The 20,934-nt window shown below is 59.2% G+C and overlaps 1 protein-coding gene across 1 annotated transcript in view; it reads right to left on the bottom strand.

Annotated features, from left to right (window-relative positions):
- Positions 1–3,177: 3,177 nt before the first annotated feature.
- The window catches only part of LOC112403294 (obscurin), a gene marked incomplete at its 5' end in the record, with an annotated part of 111,322 nt that continues 93,565 nt past the window's right edge, over positions 3,178–20,934 (bottom strand). Inside the window, 27 exon segments of the mRNA XM_024750694.1 lie at positions 3,178–3,355; positions 3,456–3,605; positions 3,742–3,817; positions 3,958–4,181; positions 4,424–4,663; positions 4,898–4,982; positions 5,236–5,406; positions 5,581–5,703; positions 6,471–6,638; positions 6,813–6,923; positions 7,232–7,312; positions 7,886–9,182; positions 9,222–9,914; positions 10,240–10,317; positions 10,452–10,497; positions 10,587–10,739; positions 11,492–11,518; positions 11,608–11,780; positions 12,143–12,220; positions 12,727–12,787; positions 13,526–13,726; positions 13,855–13,921; positions 14,093–14,261; positions 14,418–14,530; positions 15,071–15,192; positions 15,520–15,616; positions 16,348–16,545. Coding sequence (XP_024606462.1) covers positions 3,178–3,355; positions 3,456–3,605; positions 3,742–3,817; positions 3,958–4,181; positions 4,424–4,663; positions 4,898–4,982; positions 5,236–5,406; positions 5,581–5,703; positions 6,471–6,638; positions 6,813–6,923; positions 7,232–7,312; positions 7,886–9,182; positions 9,222–9,914; positions 10,240–10,317; positions 10,452–10,497; positions 10,587–10,739; positions 11,492–11,518; positions 11,608–11,780; positions 12,143–12,220; positions 12,727–12,787; positions 13,526–13,726; positions 13,855–13,921; positions 14,093–14,261; positions 14,418–14,530; positions 15,071–15,192; positions 15,520–15,616; positions 16,348–16,545 — 5,180 coding nt within the window.

Raw genomic sequence — 20,934 nt, forward strand, 5'->3', positions numbered from 1 at the left:
TTGAAAATGATAAGATCTTATATGTAAGGAACCCTAAAGATTCCACTAAAAGATCTGTTAGAGCTAATACATGAATTCAGCAAAGTAGCAGGATACAAAGTCAACACACAACAATCTGTTGCATTTCTATACAGTAACAATGAACAATCTGAAAAGAACATTATGGAAACATTCAGTTTACAGTGGCATCAAAAAGAATAAAATACTTAGGAATAAACTTTATCAAGCAGGTGAAAGACTGTACAATGAAAACTAAAAAAACCTTGTTGAAATAAAGAAGACATAAATAACTGGAAACATATCCAATGTTCATCGATTGAATGATCTAATATTTTTAAAATGTCAATAATGCCCAAAGCAACTGACAGATTCGATTCAATCCCTATCAGTATCCCAATGACATTTTTTTTTTGCAGAAAATAAGAAAACCTATCCTAAAATCCAATGGCAGTTAAGGGACCCCAATAGGTAATGCAATCTTGAAAAAGAACAGAGCTAGAGGATTCACACTTCCTGGTTTCAAAACTTACTGAAAATCTACAGTAATCAGAACAGTGTAGTACTGGCATAAAGACAGACACATACACCAATGGATTAAAATAGAGAGCCCAGAAATAGACTCTTGCATATATAGTCAAATCATTTTTGACAAGGGTGCCAAGACCATTCAATGGGGAAAGGACAGTCTTTCCAACAAATGATGCTGGGAAAACTGGATATCCTCATGCAAAAGAATGAAGTTGGACCCTTACTGAACACCATATACAAAAGTTAACTCAAAATGGACCTAAGACCTAAGTGTAAGACCTAAAACTATAAAACTCTTAGGAGAAAACATTTAGGGTGAAATCTTCTTGTCATTGAACTTGGTAATTATTTATTCACTATGGTACAAAAGTTGTAAGCAACAAAAGACAAAGTGGACTTTAGGTAAATCTTTAAAAATTTGTGTATCAAATGATAATATCAACAAAGTAAATTGGCAATCCACAGAATGGAAGAGAATATTTGCAAATCATACATCTAAAGAATTAATATCCAAAATATATAAAAAATTCCTAAAACTCAACAACAACACAAACCACGTGATTCAAATATGGGCAAAGGAGTTGAATAGATTATTTCTCCAAAGAAGATATACAAATGGCCAATAAATTCATGAAAAGGTGCTCAGTATCACTGATCACTAGGGAAATGTAAATCAAAACTATGATGAGATACTACCTCACGCCTATTAGGATGGCCTAGTATCAAAAAAAAAAAAAACAACAACAGAAAACAGCAGATGTTGATGAGGATGTAGAGAAGCTGAAAACCTTCTGTGCTGTTGGAGGGAAAGTAAAATGATACAACCAATGTGGAAAACCCTAGGGAGTTCCCTCAAAAAATTAAAAATGTAATTACCATATTCCACTTCTGGGTATATAATCAAAAGGATTGAAAGCAGGGTCTAGAAGAGATAAATGTACACCATGTTCATAGCAGCAACATTCACACTAGCTAAAACATGGAAGCAACCCAAGTGTACATCAATGGGTAAGTGAAATGTGGTATATACATACAATGGAGTATTATTCAGCCTTCAAAAGGAAGGAAATTCCGCCATATGCTATAACATGGATGGATCTTGAGGACATTACGCTAAGTGAATAAGCCAGTCACAAAAGGACAAATATTGTATTATTCCACTTATATGAGATACCTAGAGTAGTCAAATTCATAGAGACAGAAAGTAGAATGGTGGGTGCCAGGGGCTGAGGAGAGGAGAGAATGGTGAGTTAGTGTTTAATGGATATAAAATTTCAGTTTTATGAGATGAAAAGAGTTCTGGTCATGAATGGTGGTGAAGGTTGCAATCATTATGAATATATAACTACTGAACTGTATTCTTAAAACACTTAAGATGATAAATTTATTACTACAAAAATAAAATTGAAGAAAAAAATTATCTATCAAGCCATGAAACAACTGGAAGAGCCTTAAATTATTACTAAGTGAAAGAAGCCAATCTGAAAAGTCTATATACCGTATGATTCCAACCATATGACATTCTGGAATAGGCAAAACTATGGAGATAGTTAAAAAGAAAAGGAAAAACAAAAATCCTTTCAGTGGTTGCCAGGGGTTAAGAGAGAGGGAGGGATGAATAGGTAGAGCACAGAGGATAGGAGAGTGGTGTGGGGCTGTTAATGGAGCCACGTTAGTGGGGTGGGGTTTGGGAGGAATGCGGATGGGAAGAGCTAAGGGAGAAGCCTCTCTGCTAACAGCAGAACCCTACCAGCCCAAGAGAGCACAGAGCCTGCGCCCACCTTGGCTCCCTTCCCACCTCCATTCCTGCCTTGCCAGGTGAACCAATGAGGGGATGCAGTGGGGTCAGCTGCTGATGTGGCAATGTAAGGTCACAGTGCCCAGGACCCAGGCGGTTGGGCTTAAGGATTGGTTGAGTGGCCATGTTTACTGAGTCTGCAGAAGGTTAGTGTGTGTGTGTGTGTGTGTGTGTGTGTGTGTGTGTGCGTGTGCGTGTGTGTGTGTGTGTGTGTGAGCTGGACGGGGAGGCAGTTCACTTTTGGAGATGTTCGGTTTTTAGATGAAGTGTTTTGTGTTCAAGTAAGATCTAAGGGGTGGGTGTCCAGTGTGCGGACACCATTCTCTGGAGATGGGGAAAGCAAGGAGGGCTGGATTTACCAGCATGTCTCCGTCACCATGTCCGTGAGACTCGCTGAGAACTAAGAGGGTAGTGTCTGCTGTCCACGTGCTCCAGTTTGAGCTCCTCCCCCACCACAGGAATGGTGCTGTGGTGGAACAAGTCGGAATCCTTGATACGTGCCCACAATCAGGTTTTCCCGGCAAACTACCTGGGCTTGTGTCCATGTCTGATGCAGCACTGACACGGTTAGTAGAAACGCACACACCCGCAAGGTATGGAGCTGCCTCCACATTGAACTGGTTCAGAGGGCTCTAGTCTTAATGAAGTCTTTGCGGGCACACAGCCGGGACAGAGAAGGGCAGTTCTGCCCTCCCCCAAACACCAGGAAGGTGGCAGGGCCCTCACCCCCTCCCCCAAACAAAATAATGAAACAGAGAGCGCCTCATCCAGTTCTGCTTTTTATTGATGTGTGTATACATATGAAGGGAGTCCTGAAAGACTGAGAGGTGCGGTCCCGCAGGGCCAGGCGTTCAGCGCACCTGGGCCAGGTTGTGTTTTTTGTACAGCAGCGCCCGCCTCTTCTCGCGCTCTCTCACGAAGGCGCGCAGACTTGCGGTGGGGAAGGTCACGGCCGCAGGCTGGGAGCTGGCGGGGCCCTCCTCGGTCAGCCACGGGCACTGCAGGCAGCTGGATGCGGACGGGCGGCCCCTGGAGCGCGCGGGAGGGTGGCGTTAGCCGTGCTCCCGCCCACGACGGGCAGGTCAGGTCATAGGGGGATGGGCCAGGCAGGGTAGGTAGGGGTGCCTACCAGGGGTGCGCGCACAGCGTGCTTCGGAGGAAGGCCACAGCGCCCCCGGACAGCCCCGCGTAGCAGCGGCTCAGCTGGATGAGCCCCTTGCGCAGCCCTTTCTGCAGATCTCGCATTCCCTCGCTGCTCACCGGGTAGTCAGCGCTCAACCTGAGTGGGTGGGGGTCAAGTGACTGAGGTCACCCTCAATGGATGGGAGTCACAGGGACCTGGGGTCACCCTCAGAGTACCCCAGGCCTGCCCTTCCAGCCAGCCCTCCCAGTCCACAGGGCACGTGGAGACTTACATAATGAAGGCCGTGACACCTATGGCCCAGATGTCGGTCTGCGCGAGGGCACCCTGGCCCTCTAGGAGCTCCGGAGCTGGGGACAGCATGGGTGGGGGTCACAGGTGAGGAGCTGGGTGTTTGCAGTGGAGGAGGCAGGGAGACAGGGCTGGGAGAAGGGCTTGCTCCTGCCACACCCCTCCCCCAGATCAGGCTTGGTGTCTGTGCCCTGCGCACCCATGGTCTCCATGTAGTCCTTGAACCTCTCCGAGGGCAGGACCCTCTCCTGGGTGGAGCTCTGGGCATTTCCAAAGTCGATGACCTTGAGCAGGTTGTACTCTGTGACAATCACGTTCTCGGACCTCAGGTCTAGATGCAGGATACCCTGGGCGTGCAAGTACTGGGCAGCACTTAGCATCTGCCACAGATAGTCCTTCACCTCTGATTCCGAGTAGGAGGGCCTGGGGGCAGAGGGCCAGTTAGGGGGCATGTGGGGAGGGGCACCCAGGCTTTGTCCACAGCTGAGGGGCCACAGGGAAGCACCAGACTTTCCTGCTGGACTTAGGAGGGAAGGCCCAGCTCTGCTGAGCCACCCTGGTTGGCTGGCCGGTGCAGGCGGGGCCAGGAGGCGGGCCGGAGGTGGACCACAGTGCTGGCGGCCAGGTCCTGAGCCCCGAATCCAGGCCAGGCCCCGCCCTCTCACCTCTCAGCCAGACAAGGGAGCAGCTCAGGCCCAGAGCACAGCTCCAAGATGAGGACCAGGTGTCGGGGGCTGAGGTAGGCAGCCTGCAGCTGTGCCAGGTGGGGGTGGCGCAAGCCCTTGAGGGTCTCGTATTCCCGCAGCACGGCAGTCCTGTCCTCAGGGTGGCAGGGCACGATCTTGGCAGCCAGCACGCGTCCACTGGCCTTCTCCCGGCACTGCCGCACCACGCTGAAGCGGCCCCTAGGCGGGAAGCACGGGCTAGGCTGGTGAGGAGCCAGCCCGCCCGGTGGCCCAGGCCGGACCCCAATCTCAGAGAAGCAAGCCCAGGGGGAAGGTCCAGGAGGGGGTGGCAGATGCGCTGAGGCAAATGTAGGTGGAAGTGATCAGAGGGGAGAGAAGATGGGGCTGGGGTGGGAGCATGAAGAGCTAATGGGGCCATGATGCTGCCACGCGCTCTCCCCGGAGGGCCCATACCTTCGGATCTGTGTCTGGAAGGCAAAGGTCTGCTTGCTGGGGAGCGGCTGGGCTGGCCCTGAGGCACCGCTCTCCTCTTCAGAGGCTGTGGGAAGGGGAAGCCGATGACTGGTGGAGGGCACCCCTGCAGCCCCATCTCCCCCAGCCTTTTCTCCCATCACCCCTTCCCAGGCAACCAGACAGGGGGGCCCTCTTTGAACCCCCGAACGCTCTGACCTCTCACTCCTCAGGCCATTTGTGGGTGGGGGGCCTAGCAGGCAGAACCAACCATCCCAAGTGAGCGTGTGACTCACTGAAGTGGCAGGGCGCATTCCGTAGAGCCCTGCAGAGTGGCTCACCCAGGTGGCTGGGCCCTCCCAGGAGGACCTGCTCCGAGGGGCTGCTGTAGGGGCCCATGCCCGCCTTGCTGACACAGGCCGTCCGGAAGGTGTACACCCCGCCCCGAGAAAGCTTGCCAGTGAGGTAGCAGCAGTCAAAGATGTCCGAGGCCAGCGTGCTCCAGCTGCCGCCTGGGCCACACAGGAGCGGGTGAGAGGCAGCCCAAGGCCTCCCCACTCCATGTCAGGGTGGAGAGGCCCGCGCAGGCCCCCCAGGGGCGCAGAGCAGCCAGGCGCTTCCCCACGGTCCCCCCACAGTGACCCTGGGGCCCCCCAGGATGTGAGGATTCAGGAGTGGCCCCATACCTTCCAGGCTGTACTGTACAATATAGGTCACAGGGCCATATGACTCCACAGGCTTCCAGACCAGCAGCACCCCGTCCGCATACACCTCCCCGATGTCCGGGCGTGGGGAGGAAGAGGGGCGCTCTGCAGGGCCCACAGACAGCAATCTGAGGTGGGCTCCCAGGGGCTCTCTAATGAAGCTCTGAGCCCCAGCCAGCCCTGCCTCATCTTCCTGCAGCCTGCTGCCAGGCCCCTGAGCCCACCCTCACTTGGTCCAGTTCATTCAGAGGTCCCTTCCAATGCTGACTAGTAGGAGGGGCTCAGCGCCTCTCCTCCGAGGGGCCTCAGGAGGTGTCTGCCCTACCCAACCCCGCCAGGCTCCCCTCCCACAGGTGCCCGCCCAGGAACCCCATGGAATGGCCCTTGCTCACAGCCCGCCACCAATCCCAGCCTCTAGTCAGAGGGGCCTCTATTTTGCTGGGTTGCGGTGCAGGGCTTGTGGGGGTTCGCCCCCTCTGGGGACCAGGTCAGAGGTCTGAGAGCTAGGCCTGCAGCCTCTGTCTTGGCTCCCCCAGAAACACACCCCAGCGCTGTGTTTTGAGAGCCTGGTTTGACTATAATAGACATACAAAATGGGAAGCCGCCTCTTCCTGCATTTGCTGGAGACACAGGGAGGGAGGTACCGTGGGAAATGCAAGGAGAGGAGTACCCAAAGAGGTGTCAGGGAGAGGGCCTGGCCAGCTGTGTCACCCTGCATCCCCTCCCGGATGCCTCCTGCGTCCCCTCCCGGGAGTCCCGGTCTGCAGAGCCGGCTACTGCCTTCTGTGACCCCTCCAGGCCCTGGTAGTGCCCGGATGTGGATGCCTGGGTGGTGAGCATCACGTTCCTTGGGCCCTGCCCGGCCTACGCACCTGCCTTCCGGAGAATGGCCGTGGTGGCCGCCGTCCCCAGCACATTGCGCACACTGCATGTGTACACGCCCAGGTCCTCGGCAGTCACCACCAGGATGGTCAGAAGCTGGAAGTTCTTGAGCGTGGAGGAGATGAGGAGGCGGCTGCTGCTCTGAAGAAGAGCCCCGTCTGCAGCAGGATAGAGTGGACCTCGAGAGAAGCTCCCCACAGGTGGCCTGCCTCATGGTCACACCCGGGGCCCACACCCTCTCTGAGCCTCAGTTTCCCTCTGTACAATGAGAGTAATGCCCTAAAGGAGCACCCCCTGCCTCCCTGCCCCTCAGCCTCAGGAGAGCTCTTTACCTTTACTCCAGGTGGCCTGTACAACTGGCTGGGCCGACACCTGGCAGGCCAGAGTCACAGATTGGCCCAGGACCACCATCTCATCCGAGAGCTCCCTTAGGAACGATGGTGCTGGGGAAGGGAGGTGAGGTGAGCTTTCAGAGGTGACCCTAAGCCTGAGAGCAAGGCCTGGACTCCGCCGTGGGGATACAGATGAGCCCCACCCCCAACCGGCTCATCTCCAACACCAGCGCCTACTCCAGGAAGGCTTCCAGGACTGCAGGGCCGTGACTGCTGGGGCGCCAGAGTCCCCCTGTGTACTCAAGACCCCATGGGTGTGAGCTTCCCCCCGCCATGCACTGTCTTGGCAGGGTTCCCTTTCCCCACAGTAAGGTCCCTTGGGCTGCAGTGGGGGCCCAGCCCCTGGGTAGTATACCCACCTCGGTCCCTGCTCTTCAGGCCTGATAGGCGGAAGGAAGCTAGGCCTGCCTTCTTCCTGGGGGGGCCCTCCTTCTCCAGACCTGCAGTATGGAAGTGGCCATGAGAGGTCACACGTTAGGGGCCTGGCTCCTCTGGGAGCATGGGAGGAAGGCTCTGGGGCCCCTTGTGGCCAACTGTGGGATTCCCATGTGGCAGAAAAGCCCAGATCCCAGGGAGTCTTATTGAAAACGAGCTACACCTGCTGCAGAGGGCACCACCCTCCCTACCCCATCAGCATCAGCCCATCCTAGGCAGGGCCACCACGGGCAGGTAAGGGCAGCAGCTCAAGGGACCACAGGTGCCTGGGGAGGCGTGGCTGAGGGCCCAGGGCTCAAGGATCAGGGAGGGCTGGTCTGGTTCCTACTTCCGCAGGGGTGTAACTGCAGTTGAATTACAACTGGGCCTCACATGCACATGGGGAGGGATCGAAGCTGCAAAGGTGACCTCGAAAACAAGCCACTGTGTCCCGGGAGGTATGGGCAGCACCGGGACAGGGGAGGGCTTCCTGCATCACTCAGGTGAGCTCCTGAGCTGTCCTTTTGGACAAGGAGACCCAAGGTGCAGAGCGGGGAACATGGATGTGCCCAGTCCTGGGGCAGGGTGGGGGTAGTAACCTTCGGGCCTGCCCCTCAGGAGGCGGGAGATGTGGGCCACCGAGGCCCTCACTCTCTGGCGTAGCCCCAGCTCTGTGGACTCCTCCAGCAGTGGTTGCCTCCTGGGGAAGTGGAAGAGCCTGCTGGAAGGGGGTGACCACTTGCGCTTCCTGCTACCAGCAGCCTCCCCGAGCAGGGCCTCCATGTCCTCTGGCTCCTCTGTGATCTCCAGGCTTGCTGGTGGGCCCAGAATGCCCGGCCATGCGGCCTCTGGGAGCTCAGCCAGCTCCTCCCCAGCCTCAGACTCAGGGGAGGGTGGCAGCTCTGGCTCCACAGGCTTGGGGACCTTCTTGAAGGTCATGAACTCAAATGGGAGGTATTTGATGTCGTACAGGTCAGACAAATTGAGGTAGGCAGGATCCACCTCCGAGATGTCCAGAGACACAGTGTCAGCCGCTTCCAGGTCCCTGGACAGGTCCCGGATCTGTACGAGCGACACCTGAGAGCCCCCACTTAAGTCTTCCCGTGAGCTCACCTCCTGGGAGGCCCTCGGGAGGGCCCTGCCACCCTCAGGTAGAGGCACTGTGCTGGCCTGGGGTGGTGGGCTCTCGGCCCCTGCCTCCTCCTCTTCCGAGGACTGACAGGCAGCCCAGGACATTCTGGCCCACAGGGGCCCCTGACCCAGCATGCCACCGGCATCCCCACCAAAGGCAAAGGTGCCGTAGCCCACCACCCCCGCGTAGCCCCCTTGGAATCCCAGGGAGAACTTCCGTGTGGTCGCCAGCTTCTGAGGCCACTGTGGGCTGGGCGAAGACTGGGACAGGCCCTCTGTCTCCTGGGACAGGCCCTCTGTCTCCTGGGACAGGCTTTCAGTGTCCAGGGAGGGGCCGGGCTCCATGCCCATATGGGAGGCTGGCTCTGGGGGTTTGGGTGGATCAGGCCTCCCGGCAAGAGGGGTGTCCTTCAGCCCTCTCTCAGAGTCTGACTGGGAGCTTGCTTGGGCTGGGGAGGGGGAGGCCTGTGACTTTCCTGAGAAGAAAGGGCTCGGGGATGTCAAGAGCGGCTCTGTGCAGTGCCCTGGAGGGAAGGAGCCGGGAGGTTGTGGTGCCAAAGCAGCAGGGGTGCCACAGTCCTGGGGGGCAGGACTCCTCTGGGGTTGAAAGAAAGGGTCAGCCTGCCCTCCACAGCTATCCTGCAATGACCCCTCTTGCTGAGCGGAGCACCCATCACCACCGGTGGACGGAAGTGGCCTCAGCCCCTGCAGCGGTCCCTCTGGATGTTCCTTCTCCCTGGCATGTGCATCCCCTCCCGGGATGCTCTCTCCGTGGGCCCCCTGAAGGCTCGAGGGGCCCAGAGCGGGACACTGCCCCTTGCTGCAGGCCTTGGCAGAGGGGCTGGCTGTGTTCTGCCCGTCAAGGTCCAGGGAGCGGCTGAAGCCAGAGGCCTCTTGGGTGCTTGCACTGGGCATCCGCAGGGAGGTCTCAAAGGAGGGTGCTTCGGCCATCAGGGTGGCATGCTCCTCCCTGGCAGCCTCCTCCTCCAGCGCACGGTGCTCCCACAGTGGCTCTCGAAGGCCGGGCAGGACACCCGAGAAGTAGCCACCCTTGAGAAGGTGCCGCCGCCGGGCGGGGTGCCGTCTGCTGCCTGCGGACAGGCCCCCTAGCTCTGGGCCCTCGCCCACCTGCTGGTAGAACAGGCTTCGGATGACACTCTGCCGGGGCACACAGCCCAGGGCAGCTGGTGGCTGTGCACCCTGGGGTGACGCTGCGGCGGGTGGGCAGGCCCCGGCCTCCTCAGGCAGGCTGGCGGAAGGCCGCAGGAAGCCCCGGGGGTGCAGCAGCGGGGAGTGGGTCACCGGGGAGGGGGGCAGCGACTTGGCCCGGGCGAACGGTGCCAGCTCGTTGTCGGAGGAGGAAGAACTGCTGGAGGAGGCACTGACATCACCACGCAAGTGCCGGGCCACCCCGAGGGATGGGCTGTCGGGCGGGCCCTGGAGCAGCTCCGGGATGGAACGCATCACCAGGATGGACTTGTAGCTCATCAGGGAACGCTGGGGTTGTGGAGGACAGGGGTTCGTCAGCTGGCTGCCCGCTGCCTTCCCAGCTCTCGGTGGGCCCAGAGGGACGCTCAGGAAATGGTGGGCATTAAAAGACGTGGGCCCAGGGCTCTGCCAGTGTGTCCCCATCTTGGCAGGGATGTTGCATGTTGCCCCACATCACCCCGGTGTTTCAGGTAGCAAAGACCTGAAATGAAGGATGCCCAGCCCCACTTCCCTGCTCTCCCAGACCCAGAAGGGGCACACACAGCCAGCCAGCTCTCTGGGTCTCATTCCCCTCTCTGGCCTCCCACGCCCTCCACAGGGCAGCACAGCTCACCTGCCAGCGGCTGCGGGCCAGGAGGAACTTCAGCTGCTTGCTGTTGATGAAGTGGGCCTCCTCCGCAGGCACAGACTTCTGGGGGAGCCCAGGCGAGAGAGGCATGTTGCGGGGAGACCCTGGTGCACCCTGTGGCCCAGGCAGGCCCCCATTCCTCTTGGCCTCAGTTTCCCTCCCCGTGAGCCAGGCCAGCCCGTGTTTAGCCTACTCACCAGGAACCAAGGGTGGGCAAGGCACTTGGCGGCACTGGGCCGGGCCCTGTGGAGAGAGGAAGGATGGGATCAGTCCAAGTGGTCATTGGGGCAAGAATGAGGACCTCAGGCAGAGGGAAGGGCATGTGTACTCACTCCACGGCCTTCTGCAGAGCAGCCTTGATAAAGTCCTGGGCATCCTCACTGAGGTGGGTGGCCATGGGGCTACTCCAGGACACCCGCCCTTCCAGGACATTCAGAAGGGTTGCTCGGTCACTCTCGCCAGCAAATGGGGACGAGCAGGTCAGGCTGAAAGCAGAGACATGACTAGCCTTCAGTCGTGACCTGAATTTCTGGGTCCATGGGAGGCAGGGTGCCAGGACAGGGAGTGCTGGGTCTCATGGGGATGGTGGTGGCTGGGGGCTCCCAGCCCTGACTAGAGATGCCTCTGAACACCACTGTCATCCAGCCCTGAGAATTCCAGCATATGTCTCAGATTTGCCCAGAGACCCAGGCTCAGCTTGGAGCTGGGATCCAGGCTAAGCCTGGAGTGGGTATCTGGTCCCAGGCTGGGTGAGGCTCCAGGCTTGGTCTGGGATAGGGATCAAGGGTCAGCCTGGGGTAGGGATCCAGGCTCAGCCTGGGGCAGAGATCAAGGGTCAGTCTGGAGGGGGCACCTGGCCTTAGCCGGGGGTGGAGGGATCAGGGCTCCACCTGTAGAGGAAATCCAGGCTCAGTCTACACCACCAGCGTCCTCAGGGCAGCAGTAACTGTTATAAGGGGGCTCTGGACAAATTACCTACACCCTTTAGGGGAATAGCTCAGTGCTCTGCCCCGTGACCCAGCAGAGCTCCTCTGTGACAGGGTGTGTGTGAAAAGCACTTGGCAGAAACCCCTTATCGGAGTTGGCTGACTGCATGTTCCCAAGATAGTTGCCCCTTAGGTCTCGGGTCTCTGATCTGAGGAGCAGCCAGCAGTTCAACAGCTTCCCGTGGGCCTGCTGAGGAGGGGTCTGGGCCGGCTTTGGAGGAGACAGCCGACAGGAGCCGGGGTCTGCTCACCTGAGGTAGGAGATGACCCCCATGGCCCTGCAGGAAAAAAACCACCACCGTGAGTCACCCCAGACCTGGCCTGGTGAGGGGGAGGAGGAGGCAGAGAGCGGGTGCCCCCCACTCACCAGATGTCAGAGGCCTCGCTCACAGGGGTCTGCTCGATGATCTCAGGGGCCACAAACTCAGGGGAGCCGTATTTGCTGTACTGTGGCTCTGCCGGGGTGATTTTTTGGGCAAAGCCAAAATCGCAGATTTTAATGTCTTCCCGAGCAGGATGCACCATCAGGATGTTGGGGGGCTGTCGGGCAGAGTTGGGAGTGGGTGAGGCCGTACCCTAAGGAAGTGACTTCCAGGGCTGCCGGGCCTGGGGAGGACACTCGAGGGTCTTTGAGGGGCTGCCCCACAATGATGGTGAGGCCAGTATGGGGTAGTGGGCAGCCCCGGGGACAGGTTTCAGTGCCATTTGGGGACAGCTTCTGCTCCATCGGACCTGCACCCCACCTGAAGGGGTCGTCATAACATAGTGAGCTCCCTGTCCCCAGAGGTGAGGAAATCCTGACAGGAAATTTGGATGTGTTGGGCCTGCACCCTCTCAGCCTATAGGCTCCAGGCTCCCACCTGCCCCTCACTGGGCTCTGGGGGCGCCAGGGAGCCACATACCTTTATGTCCAGGTGGAGGATGCCTTGGCCGTGCAGGTAGTGCAGCCCCTCCACCAGCTGCTGGATGTAGACCTTGACCTGCAGCAAAGGCTGGTGCTCAGGTGAGCCAGCCTCGAGAACCCCCTCTACTTACCTCCCTGCCTGCTCCCACCTACACTGCCTCCAATTCCCTCCAGACCTGAGCCTGGGACAGTGGTCCCGCAGGGCAGGTTACATGCAAAGCCTCACGGACCCCTGTAGCTGGGGGATTCCTCTGAGCCCCAAGGCGGGGCAGGTTTGGGTGTGTGGAGCAGCCTGTGCAAAGCAAGAAGCGACTGGGAGAGCAGGCGAGGCCTGGCCAGCTAGTTCAGTGCAGTCTGGGGTGGGGAAGAAGCGAGCCCCGGGCACGGGAGGGCTCTGAAAGCCCGACAGGAGCTGCGACACCCTGTGAGGCCCTGGAACACCCTAGAAGGTCTCTGAGGTGGGCAGTACTATGCTGGGGGGCTAGTCTGAGGGACAGGTGGTCTGGGCAGGGGAAGCAGGAGGCCTGGCCAGGCATGCAGGCTGCCCTGAAGCTGGGTGGGCAGCCCAGGCAGCACAGTCACCTCGGCCTCTGTCACCACACTCTTCTTGAACAGGCGGTCCAGCAGTTCCTCCGACGAGCACCTGGGACTGTCAAGGAAAGCTCTAGGGTCTGGAACCCTCATGACCTCACACCACCTGGGGGGAGTCTTATCTCGGGGCGGGGGGCGGGGGGAGCTATTCTAGGGAGGCTGGTGCTTGCAGTTGAGGAGGATGTGAGGGACAAGATGCCCCAAGTAGAGGGGCTGAGGCCAGTGGGCAGCAGCAGAGTGGGAGTGGAGGTATCCTCTCCCCTCTGCACAGAGCCCACGTGTGCCCCCTCCCCCCGCAGGGGACGCTGACTGGGGAGGTGGGGGTGTGGTGAGCACACACGACATTCAGAGACCCTCAGCTGGGCCACGATTGTGGCAGATGGATCAGGTAGGGTGTGTGCCCCTCCTTGGAGCATGGGTAGGCATCCGAAGCAGCGTCAGCGCTTGGGGCCTGCAGAAGCCAGGTAAGAAGTCCAAACTTCCTGCTGGAAAGGCAACGTGGACAGCGGGAGGAGCCCACAGGCGCACGTCTTGGACCTTCTGGATGCAGCCCTGCCCAAATTCCTGGCCCAAAGGCCTAGGAGCTATGAGGTCTGTGCAGTGTGTTCGGGGTCGGGGAGGGGGTTAGTCACAAAGCATCGAAACGCCAGCGTTACCGGCTGCCCCCATGAGGCAGGCAGGGCTGGGGTCACCAAAACCACAGACCCCACGCAGCCCTCCGGACCCCTGTGTATCTGGGGCACATCCCCCTCCCCCCACCACCTTGCACCCTTGGGGTGAGACGGGATACAGCTCCAGGATGAGGATCAGGGTCTTTCGGGTCTCAAACTGGTCCAGCAGTGCAGTGACCAGCGGGTGGCTCAGCCCTGCTAGGATGTCCCGCTCCCGATAAGCCTGGACACGTGTCCTGCTCCGCAGGGGAATGAACTTGGCGGCGCAGGACATCTGGTTGCCCTTGTGCTGCACCCTCTTCACGAAGCCGAACACACCCCTGGGAGGAGGGTACAGCGCGTTGGGGGTGGGGTTCCTGGGGGACGGGGTTTGGAAGGGGGCAAAGCTCCTGAGAAGGGAGGTTCCGGGACAGCAGGGGCTGGGGCAGTGGGTACTGGAGGGGGCTACCTTCCAATTTCCTCCTTGACCTCGTAGAAGGAGTGCAGTTTCCTCCTAGAGCTTTGCTCACTGTCGCCTGTAGCCAGGGAGGGGGAAGCTGTAGGTGTGAGCAAAGATGACCACCCCGTCTCTCTGTCCCCCAACTTTATAGCGCCCGAGCCTGTGGGAGCTCACAGGACCCCCATACCCACAGCCCCACACGCCTGCATGGAGCCAAGACAGGCCTGGGAAGGGGTCCCCCACTCACCCCCATGGACCAGCAGCTCTGCCTTGCATAGCACCTGGCCGCCAGCGTTGTGGGCCAGGCATGTGTAGACACCAGCGTCATGCTGGGCCACATCCCTTAGTACCAGGGAGTATGTGGTCCCTTCCTGCTGCTGGCTGAGCCGGGGGCCATCCACCAGCTGCGCACCGTCCTGGAGACACAGGAGGGCAGGGAGGCCATCAGCCCACCATGGGTGACCCCAGCACCACGGCCCAGCATGACCTTCAGGGAGTGCTGTGTCCAGTCCAGTGGGGTTTCACACACTCCCCCTCCCGCCGGCAGGCCCCCAACCCTGTCCTGTCCCTACCTTATACCAGGTCACCGTGGGCTGCGGGTTGCCCTCAATGACAGCCTGGAATTGCGCCACGCTGCCCCTCTGGGCATGCACATCCTCAATGGTGACCTGCATGGATGGGGGCCCTGGGGGTAGGGGAGGGAGCCGTTGGGAAGGAGCCTGGCTCTGTCCCACCACAGCCTGTCCTGTGTTGAAATCTTTGATCCCTGGCCTACTTTCACAGAGACCCAGACCCAGGTGGGCTGGCAGTAACCCCAGGTGTGTCCTGGTACCCTAGGTGGGCAGAGAGGCCCCGAGATATACCCCAGGGTGAAAGAGCCCACCTGCCTCCCAAGTGAAGGTGACCCCATCCTGACTCCCCCCAGGCCCCTGATGGTCCGGAAGTGCTTCCTTCAGTCTAACCCCTGTCTCTCCTGCTTCAACCTCGGCTCTCTGAGGGCAGGCTGCACAGAATATGCTAACTCTGAGTGGGGAAAAGGTCACTGCTGCCTGCATCTCCCCTCCCAGTGATGCCTTCTGAGGGGACACAGGGAGAGGGGGAGCAGGGCCCCTGGCCACAGTAAGGCTGGGACATGCCAGGTGGCTTTGCAGGCCCCTCCATGCAAATGTCCCCCCTTGCCCAGGGCATGGTGGGCACACATGTAAAGTGCCGGGCCCCCACCTACGTGTGGCATACATGTCGCTGGCCTGGTACACATATGTCCTGTGCTTGGTCTCTGTGAACACGTGGCTGTGGATGTCCCAGAGCTCCGTTGCACCTGCCCTGGGACAGGCAGCGCCCTCCATCCTGGGGCCATGGAGTGGAGTTAGCGGTCTGCCCCACCCTTCCACTTTTGGGGTATGGGAGGCAGACCTTCAAGATAAGATGGGGGCTGCAGCAGACTCTTTGGGAGGGGATGTACAGAAAGGGGCCCCAGCCCTGGGTGAGAAGGGAGCTCCCCCAACTTCCCTTGCTCCAGGGGTGGCCTCTCCTCCCTGCCCTACCCTTGGGCTTAGGGTGGGGCTGGTATAGAGAGTGCAGGGGTGCTGTGATTCCACCCCTTACTCTCCTGTCCCCGTGCCCGACCCTGCCCCCAGGATGTCCCCTCATCCCCCAGCCAGCTGGGGAAGTTACCGGATGGGCACCATGCGTTCCTGGACCTCAGCGTGTGCCCGAGAGTTCTGCTCCAGGCCCTCGTGGGAGAGACGTTGCGGTACCTTCTGGGGCTCTCCTGGTGGGAGGCAGGGGGCACAGTGAGACGGAGCCTGGGATAGGGCTGGAGACAATCCCTCATGACTTGCCTCTGCATCGACCTCCAGGGCCCAGAGGAGGGGAGAACAGCCAGAGTAGGGGCTCCAAGAGCACAGGATCCTTGACCGCAAACCTAGAGCTCCAGCCATGCAAGTGCACTTCAGCCCCCTGGGCTGGGGGGAGGGGCCCCATAGCACATTCCCAGGGGTCTGGTCTGCCTGGGGCACTGCTCACTTACTGTTCCTTCCTATTCCCCTCGTCTTCCTGGTCTCCCTCCTTCTCCTCTCCCCCCTCCCCTCCCCTCCCCCCTCCCCTTCTCTCCCCCTTTCACTCCCCTCCTCCTCCTCTCACTCTCTGTTCCCTCTTCCTCCTCACCTTCCCAGGAGCACAGGGTACCCAAGCTGTCCCCTGAGGGCTGACCACAGGAGGCCTTTGGCTCCTGGGACAGACATGCTTAGGGTGGGAAGGACCTCCCAGAACCCATCCACCCCTCTAGCTTCACAGGCTGAGTGAGGGGTGGGCCTTGTCCAGGGTCCCCAACATGTGGAACCATCAGAATGTCGGGGGTCCCCAGGCTCTGCTAGTTCACCCCCATGGGATGGGCACCCAAATTAACCAAGGTTGGTGTCAGAACGGAGGGGAGGTTAGGGGTGGGGGGGGTGGTCCTGGAAGCAGGTGGTACTTTGCCTTCAGCCTGCTGCCAGGCCTCACCGGATGCATCCCCAGCCTCCACTCCTGGGGGATTCTGGCCGGCCTCCTGGAGTTCAGGTGGCCCCCCAGGTCTGGGGCCGGGGCTGGTATGTTCCCCTGTGGTGGGTCCCGGAGCCTCAGGGCACATCAGTGTCCTCTGGATGGATATGGTCTCCTGGTCCACTTGCCCCAGAGCACCTGGGGGTGCGATGGCAGCATCTGTAGGAAAGGCAGGTCCACGCATAGGAGTAAGGGTTGGCCTGAGCCCGGGGAGTGGGATACTGCCCAGATGAGCCAACCCCAGCCAACCCTTCCCACCTTCCTGCTCCAGCCACACATTGGGTGCAGGAAGGGCCGAAGGTGGAGGCCCCTGAGAGAAGAAGGGATCCAGAGACTGTGCCAGGGGAGATGGCACTCCAGGCAGCAAGCTCAAGACTGGTCCACCCGCAGGGTGTTACACACATGCCCTCACAAGAATGTCAGTTCCTACAGGGGCAGCTGGGCCTGGACTCCCACCCATCACTCTGGGTGGCCCCTCAGTCTCAGCTAGTCTCATCCCTTCATCCTGGGGCTGGCCTTGCTCTGTAGCCCACTCTGGATCCTAGGGTACTGGGTCACCCAGGCTCAAGTGGACCCAGCCCCACAGTCTAGGGAAGCTAGGGACAGCCAGATGTCAGATCAGGAGCCATGAACTCCTCAGAGGGTAGGCTGCATTCCTGCCCTCCCAGGGCAGCCCCTGTCCTCCACCCAGCAGCTTTCTCCCCTCCACCTGCAGCCTGGCCTGACCCAGACCATTACACTCTCACCTGGTGCCAGCCCCGGGAACCTTCAGACCCTCCTGTGTCTCGGCTTCCTGCCCTCAGCCTTCAGTGCAGCTCCCTCCTCCACCTGGCTGCCATCCCCGTGTGGCCATTCAGAGATGCCCACCACTCCATTTCTAGAAGGTCCCCCTTTATGGAGCTCTCCCCTGCCCCAGAACCTCTCTCCTGTTGATCTTCTGTATCCTAGGGCCCACCAGGCTGAAGAGGCAACTGGGCAGGCTGCCATCTGTTTGCCCTCTATGGCGTTGGGGCAACCATCCTGTCTTTCCCCACTCCAAGGAGGTCATCAGGACCCCTGACACATCACACCCCCATGTCTGTCCTGACAAAGGACCCAGCTGCACAGGAGGCCCCCAGCAGGAGCAACCGCTATGCGCTGCCCCAGCCACACTGTGTGCACCTGTCACCAGCCCCTTAGCCCACATGTGAGCAAGCTGGCCAGGCGAACTATCACGTCTCCACCCACGATCCCCAGGACTAGCCAGGACCCACAGGTCGATGCTGAGGGTCCACACAGGGCTGTCGATGGAAAGGGCCTGGGCTGTCCACTAGTTGGTCTCCAGGGCCAGGCCAGGAGGGCCCCTCCCTCCCGAGTCATCGGAGTCACCAGGTGGAGAAGCAAAAAAGAGCAGAGCAAAGACAGTGCAAGGAACCAGTTTATTAGCATCATCAGGGCCGACTGACAGGGGCTGCTTCTCACACAGAGACCCTGGTCCACCCTGTAGAAAAGGTCTAGGAGGGTCTGTAGAGCTGGGCCCCACACAGGTCTCCTGGAGGCCAAGAAAAAACGTTCACGGGTAAGATGTGGCTTGGGGGAAGCCCCCTATCGAGAGGGAGGCTGGAACCCCCAGCCTGGGTGAGAGGCAGGGCTGTGCCAGGCCTGGCCACTGGGACGGGGGCCTAAGCCGGGGCAGACAGGGCCCATGTGGCAACCACTGCCTCATGAACGGAGCAGGAAAGATGCCCAAGTGCCTTCCCTGTGTCTGGAGCCCCCGAACCCAGAGCTGCAGTCTGCGAGTCACTCTGGCCAGTGCTCTCAGAGCAGCTTTGGTACACTCTGAGATCACAGATGTGTGTAACGTCCTCAGCTGAAGACCGAGTCCTGTGAGGTAGGAAGCACCCAGGGAGGAAGGGGAGAGAGGTGTCCTGAGTTGTTGGAGAGCCAGGGCAGGGTCAGAGCACACGTGTCCGAGGGGTGCCAGCTCTGGGACTCTCTCCTGAGTTGAAAACCCAGGGCAGCTGTGAGGTGAGTTGATGCTGGTGCCAGGCAGGGTCCTCGGCCCCAAAGCCATTTGCCTCTTTCTGCTGCCCCCTGCAACCACGGCAGCTTAGTCAGGGGTGTCCCAGCCCCAAGAGTCTCTCATCTCAATCCTAGCCACCCAGCTCCTGATGGTCCTGGCCTCAGCCCTGGGAGGGGCTAGGGTCCACGTCCCCATCCGGGCAAATGTGCAGGGTGACAGTCTCCCCCACTGTCCCAAAGCTGACCGTCTGGGTGGAAACCTCCGTTTTGAAGCTGCTCTGGCCACTGTCCACAGAGCGCTGAACCTGAGTGCAGAAGGACGGCTTCCGGGACATGGTACCTCCAGCCCGGGCCTCCTGAAAGCAGAAGGAGATGCCCCTGGGGCCAAGGTCCTGCGGCCCTGATGGAAACACCTCCCGGGAGCTGGGCATGCGTGTGAAGAAGCCAGGGGAGGTTCGGGAACCTGGCGGGAGCCCCACGTTGAGCAGGACGGGCTGCCCCACGGTGGGCTCGCTGATGTCTCTCTGAAGCACTGAGATTTCGCAGGGCGGGTCATCGGAAGCACTGGGCATGGGGCCGCTGCAGCCAAAGGTCTCCCCTTCCTGGGGCACGTAATCCTCCAGGTCAGCCAGTGTGAGTGCACGGCCGTTGTGTGTGAGGATCTTGGGGTCCCGGCCCTGAAGACCATCGGCACTCAGGGGATCTTCTATCTGGTAGGTACCTCTTTCCTCCGTCTCCTCCAGGGGTGCCTCCTCTTCAGCAGCCCAGGGAGGGGAAAGCTCAGGGGTCTCTGGCCCCGTTTCCACATGGAAGACTAGGGGCTCGCCCACACTGGCCATGGCTGGGGGCTCCTGGGTCAACAGCTTGTTGTTGGAGTTATTTGTATTGGGGTCTCCTCCAGGCATCCTGCCAGGCAGTGTGGAGAGAAGCCCCTCCGAGCTGCCAGGCGTCTCTCTGGCCAGAGACGCGCCCGTCGAGCCAGTCTTCTTCACCCGAACTTCAATGGTCTCCTCGACCTCCACCCATTTGGGTTGGGGCCCAGCGTCCCCAGGCAGGGCTGACATGTGGGCCTCAGGCTCCGTCACGTACAGAGTGGGCACAGTGGGCCTCCAGCCTGGCTCTGCCTCGGGCCTGCAGGATTGGCTGGCTCCTGGCGAGGGCAGCAGCTCAGGGGCCAACAGGCCTGGCTTGGGCAGGCTGGCAGGGTGATAGGAGTGGGAGGGAGACTTGCTGGGGGACTGGCGTCGGCCACGGGGGCTCTTCACCACAGTGGTAATCGTCTCCTCTCTGTGGGGAGAGGGCCGAGAGGAGATAGGCACAGAGACCCACAGCCTCACCCAGCACCCTTGCCATCAGCACATTCGCGGGCCAGCGAGAGAGATCAGGTTAATGTACAAGCAAACAAGTGGCGAAATTGCATAAACTAACTCCTACACGTGGGCTTAAGCCGGATCTCCAGATCCCCATCCAGAGAACCAAAGAAACAAAGCACAGAGTCTCATCTGGCCAACTTCAGGCTCTAGTGTACAGATCTCAAAATGAGGGTTGAGGCATCAGGGGAGGCCCATGCTATATCACGCAGGTACCTCCAAACCCCAGACTGGTTTGTAACGTCATGTGTCAATCTCCCCTCCCTGTTTATGGCTGTCTCATTTTGGAGACACCAGCCCTCCTTACAGAGCTAATGAAGGGGTGCAAGCCACACAGCCCTCCTTGTTGATCCCATCAGTGCTTTGTGCTTTGTAACATGGCAGGAGGGTGGTGGGGGTTAGAGGGGCTCTCAGACGGCAGGCGCCTCAGTGATCCTCGGTTAGGGACAGGCTGGGCAGCTGATGCCGCAGGCGCAGGAGGAATGTCAGAGTCTTGACCTGTGGCCTGTGCTCATGGCCTGCAGGTCTGGGGATGTGAGGCCCGGCAAGGACACCTGGCTCTAGGCATGGCTTGGCCAGTCATGGGCTGTGTGACCTCAGACAAGTCCGCCTCCCTCTTGGGCTCCATTTCCCAAAACAGGAGGGGGATGGAAGGGGAAGAGGAGATAGAACTGAAGTCCATTTCCTCGTGAGTGTGCATGGGGTGCTGGCCAGGGACCTTGCAGCAATTCTGGGGGATGGGTCTGACCCCCTTTTACAGGTGCAGACAAGGATGAAGAGGGCTCGAAACTTGCCCAGAGCCAAGAGTCAGAAGCCCACCAGTCAGCCCAGGCCTTCCTATGCCAACCAGTACGCCTGACCTTGCCAGGTGCTGAGGGTGCAATGGGTAATAGGCAGGGAGCAGGAACACATTTAGTAACACACAGCTCTCCTGGGCCCCAGGACCTGCATTTCCTCTCGGGCTCAGGCAGAGGGACCCGGCATGCATATGGTGACAACTCAGTGCTGTCACCAGCTGCCTGCAATGACTAGGACTTTGTCTGTCTCTTGTTCAGCTTTGCTTTTGTCTAACTCACAGCTCCATACAGGAGCAGTTACTCCCAGGCATGGGCCCAGAGATGTGTGGCCACACCTTGGGGTACATAGCAAGTACAGATCCTGCCTCCTCCAACCCTCA

Source organism: Neophocaena asiaeorientalis, unplaced genomic scaffold (genome assembly GCF_003031525.2).
Source record: "Neophocaena asiaeorientalis asiaeorientalis breed wild unplaced genomic scaffold, Neophocaena_asiaeorientalis_V1.1 scaffold742, whole genome shotgun sequence".
NCBI classification, from domain to species: domain Eukaryota; kingdom Metazoa; phylum Chordata; class Mammalia; order Artiodactyla; family Phocoenidae; genus Neophocaena; species Neophocaena asiaeorientalis.